This window comes from Sapajus apella, unplaced genomic scaffold (genome assembly GCF_009761245.1).
Source record: "Sapajus apella isolate SASKATOON/1434 unplaced genomic scaffold, GSC_monkey_1.0 scaffold28, whole genome shotgun sequence".
In the NCBI taxonomy this organism is placed as follows: domain Eukaryota; kingdom Metazoa; phylum Chordata; class Mammalia; order Primates; family Cebidae; genus Sapajus; species Sapajus apella.
The window spans coordinates 13,430,802-13,451,083 of record NW_022436968.1 but is presented as its reverse complement, the minus strand read 5'-3'; the positions used below and the strand labels follow the sequence as shown (position 1 = coordinate 13,451,083).

General features: G+C 35.7%; 1 protein-coding gene across 8 annotated transcripts in view; it reads right to left on the bottom strand.

Annotated features, from left to right (window-relative positions):
• CERKL (ceramide kinase like) overlaps positions 1-20,282 on the bottom strand; it is a 133,126-nt gene that overhangs the window by 88,230 nt on the left and 24,614 nt on the right. The window contains exon 1 of one of the 8 annotated variants that reach the window (XM_032292770.1): positions 18,055-19,005. The exons of 6 other annotated variants lie outside the window; for them this stretch is intronic. In XM_032292770.1, coding sequence (XP_032148661.1) covers positions 18,055-18,112 — 58 coding nt within the window. In that variant the 5' untranslated portion in view covers positions 18,113-19,005. Of the gene's footprint in view, positions 1-3,183; positions 3,189-18,054; positions 19,006-20,282 lie in introns of those variants that run through there. One more of the 8 variants, XM_032292774.1, reaches the window with a different exon arrangement.

Sequence of the window (20,282 nt, the reverse complement as noted above, 5' to 3'; positions counted from 1 at the left end):
AACTCCTGACCTCAAGTGATCTGTCTGCCTCAGCCTCCCATAGTGCTGAGATTACAGGTGTGAGCTACCACACCCAGCTTTGTTATTTTTAAATAGTAAACATTTTTAATATGTATTTAATTTCTAATATAACAAATATCAATTGTTATAACTTAAATAAATGGTTTTCAAAGTATAACAGGGTTCCAAACCAAAAAGGCTAGAACTCCTGGTATACAATCTTATGAAGACAGGCATAACCTTATGAAAATAAAGCCTAAAATGGCATGATTTATGCATGATGGTTTCATCATCTTATATTAAATACCCGAAGTTTAATTGCTAGATTTGTATACTTTCTATGCAACAAGTTCCCATTACATCTGAAACATAATGAAATAAACCAATTCAAAATACTTCATATTCTATACCCTAACTTCATCATGCAATGTGATTGGCTTTCATCATTTTCATTCATTTCAAGAAGGGCACTTTCGTTGAGATTATTTATCCCTGGATTTTACTATCTAATTATGTATTTGCCCAGGCCTTTCTTTTTATATGTCCACTTCTATCTCAGTGCCTCAAGAAAAACATTTATAAATGTACAGTGTTGGGGAAGGTCTCCAAAAATGGCACCAATAGAAAATATGACCTTAATGGATTCATCTTAATCACAAAATCTAGTCATTTATTTGGCATTATCACTTCAGCTACGTATCAGTGTACACATATCACTTCAGCTACACATATCACTTCAGCTGCATACACAGTTCATATATACCATACCAGATGATCTTTGCATCAATTCCTTATGAGCCTCAGATTATGGTAATTGGCCCTTTCTCTAGCTTCTCAGCAATTCACTTCAACGATATCTTCATCATTATCCTCATCTCTAATCTCTGTATCCCAGCACCTAGCTAATGCTTCAAACACAGGCTAGGCTTCCAATGAAATTTGTTATTGGCTGTATTTACTATCAACCAGAAGATCCCTTAATCACACTATATGCATTTCCACCTCTGGACCTTTGCTCCTTCATTTCCTAGCACATGAAAGGCCTTCTTGATTCCAGCCTTTTCAAACATTAACCAACTGTCAAAGCACACCGAGTCACTTTTCTAAAAAATAACCTGCATTTTTCAGTTCCTCTGAACTCTTAAGGTCCACTATTACTCAGATAACATTTAGCCGCATATCAGAAATTATTAATTTACCAGAGGGTGAAGGTTCAAAGGTCTTTGAAAGCCCTTAATAACTTGTTAAAAATACTAATTAAATAGTGGTTTTAAGATGGTAGTGGGAGGAGTTAGAGAAAGAATGAAACTGTAGTAGCTCAAAGTCCAAAAGTTTACTTTTTTCATTTAACAAGTTTGAATACCTACTACACTCCAGGTACTTCTCTGTGTATATTACAATGTTCATATTAGTGTAACTGAACCTCCATGGGCAACTGTTTCTATGAGAACAAAGGATAGAGTGCTTAAACCTTTTGTGGCCTGGACTTGCCGGACTGTAGGAACAGGATGAGATCTAAACCACATGGCTTCTATGGCCAGGGTCTAAGGATTATGTCTGAGTATGGGCTTCCTTATAGGTAAAGGCCCTTACATCTCACAGTTCAACTCACTGATACTCTTTTTTTCCTGAGAACCTCAAGGATAGTCCTATGTACTTTGCTCTCACCTCTGCCATTATTGTCAGTCAAAGTAGTACCTCTGCAGGTCAGATCCCACACTTCCCAGCAGTCATGGTAAAGGTATCGCACAGCCCTCTAAATTATCCAAAGAGTTCTGCTACTTAAAAACAGTAAAAGTCTCACTTTTATATCATGCACATTCAGTTATCCCCTCAATGCTCTCATTATTTGATCATAAGATGACAAGAAAGTATTCAGAACAACTGTTCAAAGTTCAGGATGTTTGAACTCGGCAGGGGCAGATCTGTGTTGCTGCAAGGGAGAAGAACCTTTACCTGAGAGATTGAAGTAATTGTTATTTTTACTTGAAGTTCCTAGTCCTAGGAACAGAAAAGAGATGCAAGAGATTCACCTAACAGCCTCTAGGATATCTGAACTCCTCATTCCACCTTCCTGATGCCAGCAACAGCACCACTGTGGTCAGGGATCATTTTGGGGTGCACAGTGGTAGAGGAGAGAGAGAGGATAAAAAGAAACTGTCAGAAGCCATGTTGACTGAACATGGCTTGACTGAACTCCAAAAGTAAGCTTCAAACACGCCTAATTCAAGATGTTCTAAAAAGTATTTGTAAAAATCTGTTTATTCATATGATGAGTATTTTTAGGTCTAGACTTATTGGAGACAAAGGGAAGGCGATAAGCAATTTTAATATAGTTTATCATGGTTTGATTTTTAAAATACAACTTAATAACATTCAAGACAAAGGTCATGTTTATTTTTAATATCCTAGGCAAATGGAGGATATGAACCTTTCATTTCCACAATTAAAGGCATATAGTTGACAAATACATTTGATTTTCATTTTGGCATTCAAAAAGAGAGTTAAGTAAATCAGTAAAAATTGATTTCACAAGAAAGAAAAATTACAAGGAAATTACTTATAAAATATAGTCAAATTTCCTAAGTTTCTAAGTTATTTTTAGTTGGAGGAAACCATCATTCTCAGCAAACTGACACAAGAACAGAAAATCAAACCCTGCATGTTCTCATTCATAGGTGGGTGTTGAACAATGAGAACACTTGGACACAAAGAGGGGAGCATCACACACTGGGGTCCATGGCAGGGGTGGGGGGGCTATGGGAGGGATAGTGGGAGGGAGGGTGGGAAAGGGATAACATGGGGAGAAATGTAAGGTATAGGTGATGGGGGGATGGTGGCAAGAAACCACATTGTCATGAATGTACCTATGCAGCAATCTTGCATGATCTGCACATGTACCCCAGAATCTAAAGTACAATAAAAAAAGCTTAACTCTTAACAAAATTTAAAGTCTTAATAAAAACCTTAAATCTTAAACATACATATACTTCACAAATTATGCTAGTCAGCTCATAATTTAGATTCCTAGTCACATGAAATATGATACCCTACCACTGTATTTGAAGTGAAACAAAATTTTAAAGGCCATTTTGGAGTGGAAATTAAAGGAAGCCAATTTTATTGAAAAAGGCTTAAATTGATTCAAAAAGTCAGATACTAAAATAAGCTCAATGTGTTTACCTTGGCATTCTACATAGATGGTAATTATACAAGTGTGTTTCCACTTTATAATGATTTTAAAATAACATTCATCATAACACAATTACTGCCGCATAGTACTATGGTAAGAAGCCAAAATTAAAGGTGAAGGTGAGAAAGTATTACCTGATGAGAAAATTATAGAGAAAGCTTAAACATTCTAGATCAAGTATTTTATATACTTAAGTATACTATGTAGCATGTAATCAATGTAAAATAGCTTATAGGATTACAGCAAGCCATCTTCTCTGTGCTGTAATACTACTGTCAGTTTTTTTTTAGAAAGATAAATTTGATATCAATACGATGTGACACAACTGCATCAAACCTTAATTTCACTCACAGTAAGAAGTCACAGGATTAAATAACACTGTGCAGTCTTTTAGAAAAGTTTATTGCTTCCAGATGGATTCAAGTTTCCTTTCAGCCCTGATTACATCTAATATGCACAGGGTGCCAACATTATAAAGGACAGAGTCAAAAATATCATTTATATAGATAGCAAGGGGTGGAGCAGGGGAACTCTGGCTTCTAAATAGGTTCTGCTAATCAAGTCTTGACTCTTTTTAAGAAATCATAATAAGTATTTAATGAAAAACAAACATCATACTATATAAATATCTCCAATAATGGCTGTTCCACAGAAAAACACAAATCTACAGTAAAGTAGCCATAAAATGACTCCTAGCTCAAGCCGCATGCTCTTTGCCCCCATGTTGGGCTGTGCCATGTGTCACACCGCATGGGGCTTGCTACCAAGATGTCCACCTGTGCCTCTGTGGCAGAAGAGGCATCTATTTTTATTTCATTTAGTAGGAACACTGTTGAATATAAGCCATTGCAATCAGATATAAATAAAGACCTTCCAAAATAGTGACTACTCAAAAGCATGTTTGCTAACTTTAAGGCTGCACGCAAATGACCACTTATATTTAAAAGAGCGTCTTCTTATGCAACTTAACTATCACTATCAAAAAATATGAAGCCCTTTTCATAAAACTCCCAAAAAAGTACTCTCCATAATGCAAATTAGAAAGTAAAATCACATCCACTCTATCTAATCTTGGAGAGAAAAAAAAATGATTGAAGGATTTCAGTCAGTAGATCAGATGTCAACTTTTTAAAATATAGTAAAGCTGTAAGACAACTTCTGTATTACCAATTTTCTTAAAAATTTTTCAAATGTTCCCCTGAAAAAAATTATACAAATTACAAAGTTGATTGAATATAATGTTAAACAATTTATTATAATTCCTTAAAACAGATTAGCAATTTAAATATCATTATGGTCCCAAAGCTCTAAAGAGGAGAAAAATGATTTCTGGAAACACATAAAATCTTTCTTACTGGAGAATTCTTTGAGAATGTGGTACTACAATAATTCCTACTCATTCCTAACTTTCTCCTGTGGAGTATACTCAACCAAACCTAAGAAAAATATCATTATGATATTTTATTACTCATAATCCTTTAGAGAGACTAAGTTCCTCTATATAAGGAAAATAAATGTTAAAATTTCAGGAGATCTTCACAAAAGTTTTTCACTGTCCTTTATTTTTCAATTAGTTCTATAAGTGGTACTTAAAATGAATGTATTAAAAATTTTAAGTAGATTGAAATAGTGATATCTTTCAACTATCTATAAACTGTTTGAAAATGCTTGAAAAAGACACATAGCAATCAAAAAGGATGAAATTACATGAAAATGTAACTTAAAGTTATAGGCCAAGTCAATAACAGATCAATGAGACAAAGTTCAACCAGTTAGGCTACCAGGAACTAAAATAGATAATGGGTTTTATGTCAGCAGATGACTCATCCATTAAGTATTTCACATATCCCTAATACTAATAAGTGTTTGTGTTAACTAACCCTAATCAAATAGTACTTTGCTTCCAATAATGATTAACTATTCTTAAACTGGCCACTGTTTTCTAAATAATATGTATTTGAGTGAAAAATGATTTGAGCTTCATTCACTCTTTCAGTATTGTTAATTGGAAACGTTTCACATGCCAGTCTTGTTCCACACAGAGAAGCCTTTTAGACAGAGATCTTCCTTGACTACCCAATAAATAATTGTTGAACAAAGATTGGAACAAAATAAGGGAGCAAGCTGTGTAGGTACAGGTCCAGAATTTCTCATCTGCAATTCTGAAATCCCCAAAGCTCCAAAAACATTTTTTTCTTAAGTCATTTGGCAGCAAATCCTAAGCTGACCTCATTCTGCAGCTGAACTGACAATGAGATTTCAGTTTTTACTTATCCCTCTTAGCATGGGTATTCTTAATGTTTCATTCAGAAATATTGTTCGATTATGAAACACTACCATGAACCAGTTGTGAGTGTTATGTAATATATTATATTACCCCATTCAGCTCTCTAAAAAAAATTAGTAAATATCTCAATTTTAACACACAGCTGGTTCTAAGGGTTTCTGGGCAGAGGGAAAGGTAAGCATCAAGGTCCTGTGGCAAAAGCATGCTTAGTGTGTTCAAGGAACAGTAAGATGTGGCTGGTGCTAGTGAGAAAGTAGGAGAGGGATAAGACATAAGAGTAGAGAGGTCAGGTGCAAGTAGCCCATTTAGGGAGATATGGACTACATTAAGGACATTGGATTTTACACTCAATATGCAGAAGAATGATGTGTTGTAATGTACACTTTTAAATTAGCATCTGGGCTGGGCACAGTGGCTCATGTCTATAATCCCAGCACTTTGGGAGGCTGATGCAGAAGGATTACTTCAGGTCAGGAGTTCAAGACCAGCCTGGGCAACAAAGAGAGAACACCCCCGCCCCATCTCTAGAAAAAGTTAGAAAAATTAGTCGAGTATGATTGGTATCTGTAGTCCCAGCTACTGGAGAGGCTAAGGCAAAAGGATCACTTAAGCCCAGGAATTAAAAGGCTACAGTAAGCTATGCTCAACACTGCACTCCAGCCTAGGCGACAGTAAGACCTGGTCTTAAAACAAAAACAAAGCTGCTCCATGGAGAAGAGACTGATGGGGGACATGGTTAGACAGATATTAGTAATACAATACTCCAGGTGAGAAATGAGAGTGTATAACACCACAATGGTGGCAGTGATGCTGCTCAAACATGGATATATTTCAAAGGAGGAGGCCACAAGGATTTGTTGATGATGCAGATGTAGAATGAAAGACAAAGGGTGGAATCTAGCCAATCTCCAAGCGCTTTTGGTTTGGACAGTCAGAATAATTAAGCTCCCACTTACTGAAATGGAAAAATCTATAGGAAGCACATATTTAGAGATTGCAGGAGAAAATGTGGAGTTCGTTGTAAAACACAGTAAGTTTGACAAGTTTATTAGACCTCTAAGTTAATATTTAAGTAGAAGATTTATAAATCTGGAATTTAGGAGAGAGCTCTAGACTAGAGATAAATTTAAAAGACATGAGCATTTAGATAGTATTTGAAGCTAGAAACTGGAGAAGGTCCAACCAGAGAAACAACACAATCAGAGACAATAAGAAGTTAGAGGATGGACATGGGAAAATGAGAATATCCAAGAAAGAGTCCGGGAAAAAGCAGCCCAGTGGGGTACGAAGAGAACCAGAAGAATGACATCTGAGAAGACAGGTGAAGAAAGTTGTATCAAGGAGGATAGTGTGACTACTTGTCAGACTCTTAATAGGTAAAGTCAGATGAGGACTGACCTTGACAAGTGAGCTGTGGAGTGGTAGGAGTGGTAGGAGTCAAGTCTGACCACAGGTGATTCAAGAAGGAATGAAAAACAAAGTGAATCTATAAGAACTCTAGCTACAAAGTTGCGGGGTGGGGTGAGCGAAAAAAAAATGGGACTAGGGGCTCTACAAAGATTATCTCAGTTAATCCTTACAGTAGTTCTATAAGGTAGAAATCACCTCAATCTACAGATGAAAATGTAGAAGTTAAGATAAATGGTGTGCCAATTATTTTAATAAGAATATTAGAATTTGATAGCAAGCATACCTCATTATCAAAGTTTATCCTCTTACTACCACACAGCTTCCTATTCATTTACCATATAAATAAACAAATATTGAGCAAATGGCACTGTGTTCCCAGAAAGGACATTGGTGTAGGAAGGGAAAGCCTTAGATTTAGTCCCCAACTCTGTTACCAATCTTGAAGAAAATGCTTCTGCTTTTGAGCCTGACAGCTCATTCCTAAAATAAGAGGATTAGAAGAGATGCATTCATTCATTCAACAAACTTGTTGCATCTCTACGTGCTGGAAAATATTCTAGGAGTTAGAGAAACAGTGGCAAACAAAACAGAAACTTACCCTCTAGTAAGGAAAATGACAAATATCCAATTTTATCTAAATTTTCTTTAACACCTAAAATGTTATATTATTTAATAATAGACAAAAATTCTGTTCTATGTTGTGCAAGTAAGTTTAGATTCATTGTGTCACTGAATGCTCACTACACCATAAATTGGGTACTATTATTAGGATCTATTTTACAGATTGTGAGGAGGGACAGACAGATAAACTTAGAGTTTAGCTTGCCCTAGTCTCAGGAGTGGTGAATTCCAAATTCTAGCAGATATTCTGACTCCAAAAAAACCATCTTTCAACGACTTTCAAGCGTATAGTAATATACTACCATAATATTTTGACTGGTGTTTACCTCTCCCTTTCTGTTATTTTGCTTTTCATGATGGATCTCTGAATGTTCAAAATGAAAAACAATAAAAACTAAAACAAAAGGAGAACAATAAAAAAGGAACTGCAGTAGAAGCGAATAGTTATATTCACTTGAAAAAAAAAAAAAAAAAACCAAGAAAAACCAATATGGTGGAGGAATGAGAACACAAAAGAGAACTGAGAAGGCACAGGAGAGAAAGAACAGCTGCCCTTGAAATGGTGGCTCTGGTCAGTCACCCACTGGATGCCACATGCCTAACTGTACAGGACAGTTGGGAAGTGGGTCAACTACAGCTCCCCAGGGTTGCTCTATTAGAGGGGCCTGGCTTCTCCCATTCTCTCCCAAATCACCCAAACATGTTGTCCATTTAACAACCCTACCAAGAAGCCAAACTTCTAATGAATCTGACAAAGTAAATATGCTCCCTAAATACCTCAGAAAGGAAATCAAGGTACGTTTGATACTTTTTGGTAGGATCATGTTAAGAAGGAAAGCAGTTATTGAGAGTGGGTACTGGGGAAAGAGGTGAGATCCTTACAGAAATCAGAGTAGAAAGGAGAAAGGATGCAGAGATGAGTCACGTAGCCTTACTACCAGGGAGGTCATCTCCTGATTTTCAGCAGACAAACCAGTATGTGGCTCTTGCCTTTGAATCAGGGATCTGCAGTCAGCACTAGGTCCACATGGACATTAATTGGCTGGAAGCCAGCTTATCTTCCCTAGTTTTCAAGATAGAGTGGTAATATCAGAGTAGCCGGATTTTCCTTTTCGAAAAATTATTCTTTTAATACAATATTTGCCCCTAATAATCTGAAGATATTTAGAGATGGTATTGATTTCATATTGCTTGTAGAGGCAACAAACATATTTTCTATCAATAATCTATTGAGTTACAAAATTTGAGTGTCTCTTCTATGCCAAGTGTTTTCTGACCTAAATATTGAGGATTTGAGGTTAAATATCGTTCTTTCCCTGCAGCAGTTTGGTACAATGGAGAATGGAAACTAACCATCATGTGAACCTTCACCAGATTCTTATTTCCAATTTACTGCCTTACAAAAGGGGGTATCCTGGCTGCCTCCTAAAGCAAACTAGGAAACCCCCATTGGTTTAAAAAAAGAAAAAAAGTCTACTAAGAAATTTACAGAATAGGTTAAGAGGAGAAATACAGAAACAGAGAGATAGAAAATAATGAGAAGATATAATTGAAATAGGAGGAAGAATTAAAAATTACCAGGAGTTGACTCATGTGATGCTGCTACTCTTGCTGTTCCTAGTGAGGCATGAATCTTTTCCCAAACATTTTGGGGAAATCTATCAAATTCCACTTCTATTCATCCTAAAATGTTTTATGTGTCCTACTCACAATGCAAAGTTCTTTACAAATTCCAATCCAGGACAGGATGGGTATTTCTTTTGACAAAAACGAATGATCATGTAGTGGGGAACAGAAATCTGATCACAATCATCTGGTCTTATCATCTTGTGGTTTTTCTCTGGATCCTGAGTTCAGCTTTGGAAATACACAGACTTTGGCGAAGAGGAAAACATTCCCACGCTCCATTACTATAAGGAACACTGCATACTTCACTGCCTCCAGTACTAAAATACTAGATGTTTAGATAGCACACCAGCCCTGAAATGTGCCACTCTTATTAGTCGCCATCTTTTCTCAACAGATGGGAAAACTGTGCCACAGCAATATTTTACTGTGAAAGAGCTGTTAGGAATCAGAAACTAGATGATAGCACATTTATAAGACCAACAACAACAAAAAATACATGCTTACCATTGAGATAATAAGATACATGACAGGAATCATTTAAGGATATTCTTCAAATATAAATGTCTTGTCCTGAAGGTTTCATTTGTGTTCAGAATATTTTTCTTGTGTAAAAAACAGTTAAATGACCTTGGTAGTAATCAACTATTTAGGCCATGACTACTGACAAACTCTTATTTAAGCTTCAGACTCCAAAAACTAATACCACCAACTTCAGAAATTTTTGTAAGGGCCTTCACAACTTTGTAGCTACCTATTTATGAAATGTTTTACACAGTGGCTCTCAAACTGACCTCCAGATAATTCTTCCATGACCCAGACCTAAGCGCTCTACTTTACTTTACCTACTGGGAGAGAAGCAAGAGGATGTTTAAAAATGACATTGGAACAGAAGAGATATAACACAGACAGTACTGCTTTAACACAGTCCTTGGTACAAATAACTACGGATTTGTTTCAAAGGGTTACTGGGATGCTTAAAGATCAGAGATCAGTTTGTTTGAAATGCTCTATTTTCAGTGGGCATTTAAAAAAAAAAAAAAAAAAAAAAAAAAAAAAAAAAAACAGTAACCCCCAGAGGATTAGTCCAAAGCCTCAGTATCAATATACATATTAGGATTTGGAATCCTGGAAACCTCTTCCAAAACGCTGTTCAAAGAACATTCAGAAAAATGAAATTGAGATATTTTCTGCTCTTCCAGGGGATAAATGAGCTTAAGTTTACACAAGTTCATTTTTCTTTTAATATACGTATTTTAGAATTATATTATTTTCCAATATATGCATTCAGTTACCACCTACACAGGATTATTATAATCTAACCCAAGTAATTACTGCTGAGATCAGCAAGTTAATGCCCTTTGTTTGCCAAATTTTTATTTCCCCAAGAACAAATCCCACTCAATAAAGATGTGTTTCCAGGATACATATAATTATGCTGGGTACAACATCTGTTGCTTTGCATTTTCAGAGCCTTACCAAATCAAGATAAGAACACGTTTCTATGTCTACTTTAGGGAGAATGACTGGAGTAGTAAAAGCTTAAATACTCAAAAGATGTTTTTTAAAAAGCAGTATTCATCAAAAACAGAAGCAAATTCTAATTTAACTATTTCCAAATGGAATTAACTCATTTTAGTGCTTATCATCTTTTAATATGGTTATATCATTGTTCAATATGATTCAATAATCCTAAAAATTATCTTTCCTATGATTTTACATAAAAATCTTAGTTCTACTAGCTTCAACTTCAGTTATCTTTCAGAAGCAGAATGTGTAATCAAAAAAAAAAGATAATCAGTTAGGATCAAGAACAGCAGAAAAATAATATTGGTGCCCTCTTTTCTGGTATTTCCTCTTAGGAACACAATGGATTTAGATAACAGATAGGGCAGGGTTGCACTTTTAAATGTAGGTCAGTATTCTGATTGTGCTAGAAAAGTAAATGTTCAGACTTGAATAAAGCAGGGTAGTAGCCGCCTAAGTCACTTTTCTGCATGGCCTTTTAAGGTTGCCCCAGCAACATGATAATCCTAAGAACTTTTCAATATGTAATTATTTATTGGCAAGATTTATCAGGAAGACACAAAGATAAGTGAACACTGATTTCAGTACCAAAATATGAAATAAACATAATAAATGTTGGGGGGGGGGGAGTCTGCCACTACTCTCCTCAAAAAAAAAAAAAAAAAAATCTCAGTTATGAATTCTTACTTTCAGAAAACTTGAGAACAACCAAATTCATGACATTGTTACTGATGTTCAGATGTATTTCACTATATTTGAGAGCTACTACTGCTATTTGTCTATATAACTAAGATTGTTATTTGTGCTACATTTAGACCGATTAGATTGACCAAGTTCCAGAGTTAGAGTTGAGAAAGCCTACTTAAAATGTTAAAAATTACCCATCTTTCCAAGCCATTTTAATAAGTTCTATCTCACTTGACTCTCCTAATAACTCCTTATTTCTTGTGTTATATATCATTTTTAAGTAAGTATACATTAGCCATTGTATTGGAAACACACACACACACACACACACACACACACACACACACACACAGCTTCACCTCACTATTAATAGGAATTTAGGAGGAAGAATAAGACCCACCTTTTTTTGAGACAAGGTCTCACTCTGTCACCCAGGTTGGGGTGCAGTGGTGCAATCCCTGCTCACTGTGACCTCTGCCTCCTGGGCTGTAGGCATCTTTTAGTCTTAGCCTCTTGAGTAACTGGGACTACAGTGAGCGCTACCAAGCCCAGCTAGTTGTTGTTGTTGTTGTTGTTGTTGTTGTTGTTGTTATTATTATTATTATTTTGTAGAGACAGGGTTTTGCCATGTTGCCCAGGCTGATCTCAAACTCCTGGGCTTCAGCAATCCCCTCCCAGCCTCCCAAAGTGCTGTGATTACAGGTACGAGCCACCACACCTGGCCTAAACCCACCCTCAAGGTTGAAAAATATTTAGGTAAAGGAGTATTATAGCAAATCTACCTGCTATGGACTGACGTGTATTCCCCTAAAATTAATATGTTGAAGCCCTAACTTTCAGTGTGGCTGTATATGGAGATAGGGCCTTAAATGGGTAATTAGGTTAAATGAGGTTATAGGGTGAGGTCCTCATCCAATAGGACTGGTGTTCTTAAATGGAAGAAACCAGAGATCTCTATCTATGCAGGCAAAGACAAAAGACCACATAAGGGTGCTATATGAAGATGACCCCCTGCAAGTCAGGAAGAGAACCCTCTCCAGAAACCAACTCCAATGGCATCTTGATCTTAGACTTCCAGCCTCAAGAATGATAAGATAAATTTCTGTCCAAGCCTTCCAGGCTGTAGTATTTTGCTATGGCAGCCCTAACAGACTCCTACACTATCCTGCCTTGACTTGTCTTCAGTTTTAATTTCTTCTTTAGCATCTCTGAATATTGTTCAAAGGGTGACCTGTTGTACTGCCATATCAAGGAAAACATGGCAGAGACACTAATTGCATCTTTTTTTTCATTTCTGTGTTCAATATTTCCAAATGTTGGCACTGAAGAATATTTAATGCCAATGAGAGAAAAGCCAAATAACTGCTTAACTTATTAATTATAATACCAGATTATCTTGGGAGGTCATTGAATTATTTTAGTTGAGAATTAGTCAATATAACAAGGGATGCAACACAGTCTAGGGAGTACATATATAGGTAACTGAGAACCTTGTGAAGGATTTGAAGGCACCATTTACAAGAATTTCTCATGTTGTCTACTTGAAAGGTAAAGATGAAAATTTCTCAAAAGTCTTCAATATTTTTACTCCCAGGTTCTCACTGGTTCTTTAAAGGGTTTTTTCATTACTTTTTGAAAAATTATTTTATTTTTCTGGTTCTTTGAAATTCTTGTGATTGAACTAGAACCAGTGCTTCTCAGAGCTTCCAAACCCAGGAGAAACCAGCATTGAACGATACACCTGGAAAGTTAAGAGTCAAGATTAGCCCAGGACTAAGTGCAGAAACAGGTCCATTTGAAGAGTCAGAGGTAATCAACTAGAAAAACGGCCCTTCAACCACTTCATATCTCATCCTCCTTACACCCCTCCATCACATCCCTCTCTGTGCTAATGTTGCTTTTTGCATCTTACACCCCTCCACACCACCCTCCCTCTGCACTAATGCCGCTTTCCACATGACCTCTGTCCTAGGAGCTCATGCTCTAATTTAAGTAGCTTGAAGGGAGGGCTCAAGGAAGGTCCCATATGGACGAAAACTTTGCCTCAAGCAAAGCACTCTCCCCTCTTACCACTCGCCCTGCTATTTATCCTCTCCAAGGCCCACACATGACTTAAGAGTCTCAGAAAAGGGCTCCTGAGTATGGAAAGGGGAAAGAGAACGAAATAGCTTATTCTGAGGGTTTCTCTAAAGGTAACAGGGCTGGACTATCACATTTTGCTTTTCCCTATATATCATTTTTACCCCCACCATTGTTAAATTAAGCCATCTCTAGATATCAAAATATCATTTTCAGGAAGGTATTTATCTGAAAGAAGGAAATATATAGTATTAAATTTAGTATCTGGAGAACAAATTTAAATAAAATTACATAAATAATGTTTGTTTATATTTCTGAATAATTTATTGCAAAGATAAATGTACCACTATTTTAAGAGTGTTTCCAGTTTGCTGTTTTTCACTAGTTTTTGTATCTTTGTCTTTGCCAAACATAAAATTGTCAACCTTACATTACATTTTATATCATCAATAAACTTTGAGAAGTATTAAATTTCAGTGGTTAAGAGAAATTTTTAATCAGGAAATATTTATTATCCTAAGACACCATTAGATTTTTTTTCTCATATATAGGGATCAGAGAAAAAAAGGAAAGAAATCCAATTATTTAAAACAGTAATCCCTTAACACTGGGATTTTGTTTTAATTATAAAGAGTGTGTCTTATTAAAAACAAAACAAAGCCTTGTCCTTTACGGGAGAAACCCAATGTTCCTCTAGTGAAAAAGCATGCAACATTTCCCATAGAATGATTAAACTTTGCTATTCTTCAATTTCCCATGATGTAATTGACTTATTGAAAAGAACATCAAGTAAACAACTATGGGTGCACCTGTTCAGGGTATTATACCAAGCACAATACAAAGTTAACGGGAATATTTCTACTTTCTTCACCCCCATGATAAACAAAATTCACTGTACTAAAACCTAACAAGTACAGGCAGTAATAAGTATTGGAGGAAAATTGTTAAAGAGACTTTTAAACTTATATGGTACTCCAGATATACCCAGTACCTGAAGGCCCTTTTCCATGAATCTCCTCCCTCCTCCTGTAGCTCCTCCAGGGCCTTGGATAGGGTAGTGGAGACAGACAGATGGGAAGCTATGACTGAAAGTAAATGGCCTCCTCCTCAGGAGGCAGAAAGGTCACTAGGGACTTTCCTTACTTGGTCCCACTCCAGTCCTACACATAGGGAAACTAAGCCACAATTTAGGGAAATTATACTCACCAGCTCACTTATAATGGTTGAGTGCTGGGCTCAGAGAGCTGAGGGAAATCCCTCTTTCTCAAGGGACATAGAGGCCCCTGACTCTCCTATTTCAGGCTTAAATGAAAGCTACTTAGACACTCATCATAGCCACGCTTGGGTTTTGTCACTAAAACTAAAGCTTCCAGTCATTCTGCCACCTCCAGCAGAATGGAGTTTTGGAGTAGAAGGCACACAGATATCACAGAGGCACAAACTGAGCCACAAGAGGTGTCACACCTAATGCAACTGGCAAGGGCCTCAGCTCAGTTTCAGCCAAGTGGGGACAGAAGGTTGTCCTAATGACATAAGTCACCCAAGGGACAAAAAGGGGACTAAGAGCAGCAAGGATGACTGAATGAGCATGGAGATGTAAATGATGACATGCTTCGAGGCTGAGGGCAGACAACAGCTGATGTACAGAAAGCAGACGAGTAGAAAATAACAGTAAACTGTTCTAGTTATTATCTTAAACAGAGGGATATGCTGTAACACAGGACACACTCTCTTGGGTTTAGGTTTGGTACCAAGTGTGAAGGTAATACAAAATTGTACTGATAGCATCGTCTAATAAAATAAAGTTGGAAAAGTGGTTTTGTTTGTTTTTTGTTTTGTTGGTGTTCCAAGTTTAAGTCCCCTAAATAAAAGTTCACATTGTTTTTTAATAAATAGCTGTCTTTAAAAACATAATAGAAGCAAAAAGAAAAGTAGGAGAGAGAAAGTGTCAGACAATGAAAATCTTGATTGTTTCTTCTCAGTCAAGATTGTGAAAAGCAAGTCAAAGAAGGGATCCTAACTACGATAGAATGAATGGCTTCTTTTATTTAGAAATTTCTCTAGTCTCCATAAGGCAAAGATTTCAGTTTTATAAAAATTCCACTTCGTTTTTCTTTGACTGTCCTCACACACCCATCGAAGAAACTAAGAGAGATTAGCAATTAGCACAGGATATAAACTGACCAAGGATACACCACAACTACTACATACTTCTTACCAAATTCAGAGAGTAATTTCAGGACCAACAGACAAATTTTCGAATTAAGATTTTGGAATCTAAAAGATTCATTAAAAGGGCACTTTTCAACTTTATCAACCAATGATAAAAAATTTAAAGGCACAATTGTGAAAAAGATATTTTTAAAATAACATGCATAGACAACTTCAGTTTCTTTCTGAATCATGCCATAAAACTGACTCAATTTTGTTAATGTCAATGGCATAAAAACTAGAAAGGAAGATTACTCTAATGAAATATTGTAGATTCACGTTAAAAAGTGACTGCCAGGTCAAATTCTAAAAGAGAAACAGTAGATACCACCACAAAACTAGCAGATGTTTCTTGGGGTCATTTGTACAAAAACATAAGCATATGTTAAAGAAATCTGACACTATCATGGAATCAGTTGGTGTCTAAAATAATAGCAGCTCCTTATGGCAATATGATAATAACCGTATCAAATGCACAACACATTATGTTGCAACAGTATGTGCAGACAAAAGAGCATCAGTAGCAGCAGTAATGACCAGTGCTTTCACTAAGGTGAAAAATTTTATTCCAGAGCATAGCACTGTTTAACAGTAAATTGAACATAATTGACAGTATGTAGAATTAGAGTTTAAATTTACCTGATTTTATTGAAACTCTTATAAAGCCAGAACACTTACCAATAAGACTGAGGTTTTTACAGGGATCTCTAACATGAGTTTTCTGATTTACCCAGTCTACTCAAGAATAATGAAAAAAGATCATTTCTATTCTCAATGTTAATGAACATATCTGGTTAGTTTAAGATATAAACAAGAATTCTTCACTTCAAAATCAATGATTTCAACCTGCTGTCCTATACCCACTAGTTAAGCAGTAAGTAACTGCTGCAACATTATTCTAGTGTAAAGCAACACATAACTTACTAATGTATTATCACCTTCAATATCAGAAGTCTGAGAGCTTCTAGAATATTCCTTTGTAACTAGCCATGTCACACAAAAAGGTACAGTGTACACAATAAGTGCTAATTAAATATTACTGACTGAAAATCTTTGAAAAGTCAAAGCCAAAAGCCATTCCATAGTTTTCCTAATTGTTGGGACTCATACTCTAAGAAGGTCAAATTTGAAAAAGCACTTAGAATCTCAATGCACATATTTTCCATGCAGAAGAATTGGATGCAAGATGAGTCTGGCATGCACCTAAGAAGGTCTTCAAGTGCCAAAAACATTTCATAAAAGTCAATCTCACCCACGAGATGTTTCCAGAGTAGGTCTGATCCCAATTAAAAATATTAAAACAACCTATAAAATGACAGATGTGTTTTTAGTTCAGAAGCTAGGGTACCAAGACATTGTTTTTTCCTCAAATAGGAAAAATACTAAATTTAATAAAAATAACTTTGAGAAATTTATTTCTACTTTTTAAAAAACATTATAAATCAAATCACATGACAAAAATGTATCCTTGTTATTTATTTTACTGTGTTTAAAGTATCTAGATAAGTGGGCTAGGAATGGAACTTACACAATGTATTATGTTCACCAAGATTTCAACTGTAATAAGTTTTTATCTGTATGATGAAAACCACAACAAAACACATACTATCATCCCTTTACACCTTCAAAACATGAAAACATACTTAAAATATAAGGAAACCAATACATGCTAACAGCTGCTCAACTGTATTGATCTTATTTTTTCTGCACAGATGGACACTAAAGAGTGCTTTGAATTATGTTTGCAACATTTAGTAAACTTTAAAGCTTAATTTAGGGTAAGTAATAATTATTTGTATTTGACCAAATATCAACATGAATATTTTAAGTAAATGAAGAACTTTTAAGCTTAAAATGGTATGAGCAGTTATTTTCCACAGATAAAAATTGGCATATTTAAAAATGACAATTTCATTGACTTTTTACATTCCAATAATGCAGATATATTAAAAATGTACAAAGATCACGTTATTTACTAACATCTAATGAATAATATTTTCTGAAAATGGAGAGCTTTAAACTATGATTATTTTTAAGTAGCCTCTTCTCTAATAAGAAACAGGATACAGAAGGAAAGAGCCTAGGGCTTAGAGGAAACACAGATCTTAGGCTTAAAAGGGTTCAACTTACAGTCCTTCAGGAGCAATTTCTCCCGTTTGCGCACTTTCCAAGCTACTTTCCTTCTGTTTACATGTTTTGCTAGTCACTGGCACATCTGATGCTAAAATTTGGTAGAATATATTTCAAATAAGATGCTTCTTATTCTGCTGATTTAAAAATTAACTTGTGCAGTGTCTACTATCTATCCCATTGCCCAAGCTAGAAATCTCAGCATCGCTATCATTTATTCCCATTTTAAGCCTCACATCCTCCATGTTCTGTCTTTGACAATAATCCTTGCATCCAGGCTTACCTCGCCATTCTCCCTGCCTTGCAGCCACTGCCTCCTGATCTTCTGGTGGATCAGTCATCACATGGGGGTCCTCAGTGTGGAGCCCGTTTATAATCTATCCTGCTACCTCATTTACCAAAAAAGCAAAAATTCTTGATCTCAGCTAATGCCCAGCCTTTGTCACACTTTCCTCAACACTCAGGTTGAGATGCCAACTTCCTGGCATGCTGTTAAAAGTCCTGTATAAATTACTGACTAATAACAAAGCACTGTCATCTCCCCCATAAATGAGACAATGTTCTTATTTTGCAAATATGCCAAAGCATCCTTTTTTGACATTTTTTTCAAATTTTCTTTTCCTAGAATCGTTTCCTTGCTCCTTGGTCTGACTTGATAACTCCTAATCATACTTCAAGGCCCACATTCAAGTCTACCCTCGAACTTCTCTGTAGCTTTTCCTAACCTCCCCCTCAGCCCACTCAACAGGGAACAATTTTCTCCCTCACCTATTTTTCCATGTGCATTTATAATGCTCTGTAAGTACTACCTCAATTGCACACAAAATAGATCATGTAGTTATTCTTTTGTCAATATATCTTCCTGAAGACTGTAAATATCCTAAGACAGAAATCATGTCAAATTGATTATAGCATCCTGGAGCCTACCAGAGACCCCAGTACATAATAAGTGCTCCCTAAATGTTAGAAGGAATAAACTAAAAACATGAATGATTTAATAAGAAAAATGCAAATTTGAACTATGCTGAGATATCATTTCTTATGTATCAGATTTTTTTTAAGTTTGACAATAAGCTCTTTTGGAGAAATTTTCAGGAAATGGATGCCCTTATACAAAATAATTTTAAAAAGAAAAATTGCACAACCCTTGTGAAAGAATTTGGTAATATTGAGCAAAATTATTAATGCATTCATTCTTTGACTCAATACTCTCACTTCTAGGGATCTATCCTAAAAGTACATAAAAAAATACAAAATGCAAAGTAAGGATTTTTATTAAACCACTACTTGCAATAAGAAAAATGACTAGAAACAATCCAAATTCTTCAACAGAGAGGTTAATAAGCAATAGTACATAATGGATTACGGTGCTGATATAAAAGGAAATGAGGACTCTTGCCATATAGTGCTACAGAGTAATCTTCTGGGCATATTGAGAAAGAAATCAAGGTGGAAAAACAAATATGATACATGTGTTTACGAAGGCAGGTACTGTGGGGTAATGAAAGGAATATATGCACATGTTTAGTTATATTTTTAAAATAAAACAGCAACCCAGAACTTTAAGAAACAAATAAGCTTCCCTACCTACAGGAAGGAAGGAAAGGCATAGAAGGGAAATAGAGAAAAGCTATACTTCCCAGAATATAATTTGTTTAGCAGATTTGACTTTGGAACCATGTAAGTATTTCACATAACTATAAAATTGTTTTTTAAAAAAGAAATGCCTAAATATCCAAAGCAAAATGAAACAATACAAAACACAAATAAGTTGGGAGTATAACTTCACAGATATGAATTATTCCAAGTGTCTTTAAAACATAGTAACTTGTCTACACCTCCCTAGTAGTGTACACTCTATGAACAAAAAAAAAAAAAAACTGCAGAACTATCTTAAGTGGGTTTCAATAATTATACTTTTGATTGGCAGCATTGGTGGTGTTATTCTACTGTGTCTACATAGTGCAGAATAAAGCAAATGAGTAATGATGTTGCTATAATTAGGAATCAGGACCTTAGGGGCGGGAGAAAAGAGACCATGTAAAAAGCTTAGGCCTGCACTTGAAAGTATCAGCATAATCCTATGATACATCTTTTCTTTAAAAAACAAAGCAAAAAAAAAACCAAAACATATTTTCTCTTCTTCGAAAAACCTAAGTAACAAGGTTCACATAGGGGAAGTTTCTGCAGTGATCATGCTTAGTTCTCAAATTTAGGTCTCTAATACCACTATCCAATAAAAGGAACCAGGCCTCTCTAATGATTAGCTTGATTCCACATCTCAAGCATGGAACGTTCAAGATGAATCTGGAATAACTTGCCATTTCAGAAAGCAGGGAAGCTATCAAAGAGACAGCTGAGGGAATGTCAAATCAACACAGAAGTCAACATGAAGTGGCTCCCATTGGTCCAAAAATCCAAAATTGTGACAATTTGAAGATCAGTAAAAATGGCCATTGCTGTGAACTGAATATTTAACAGGTTTAAATCCCTGAGTTCATAGTGATCATA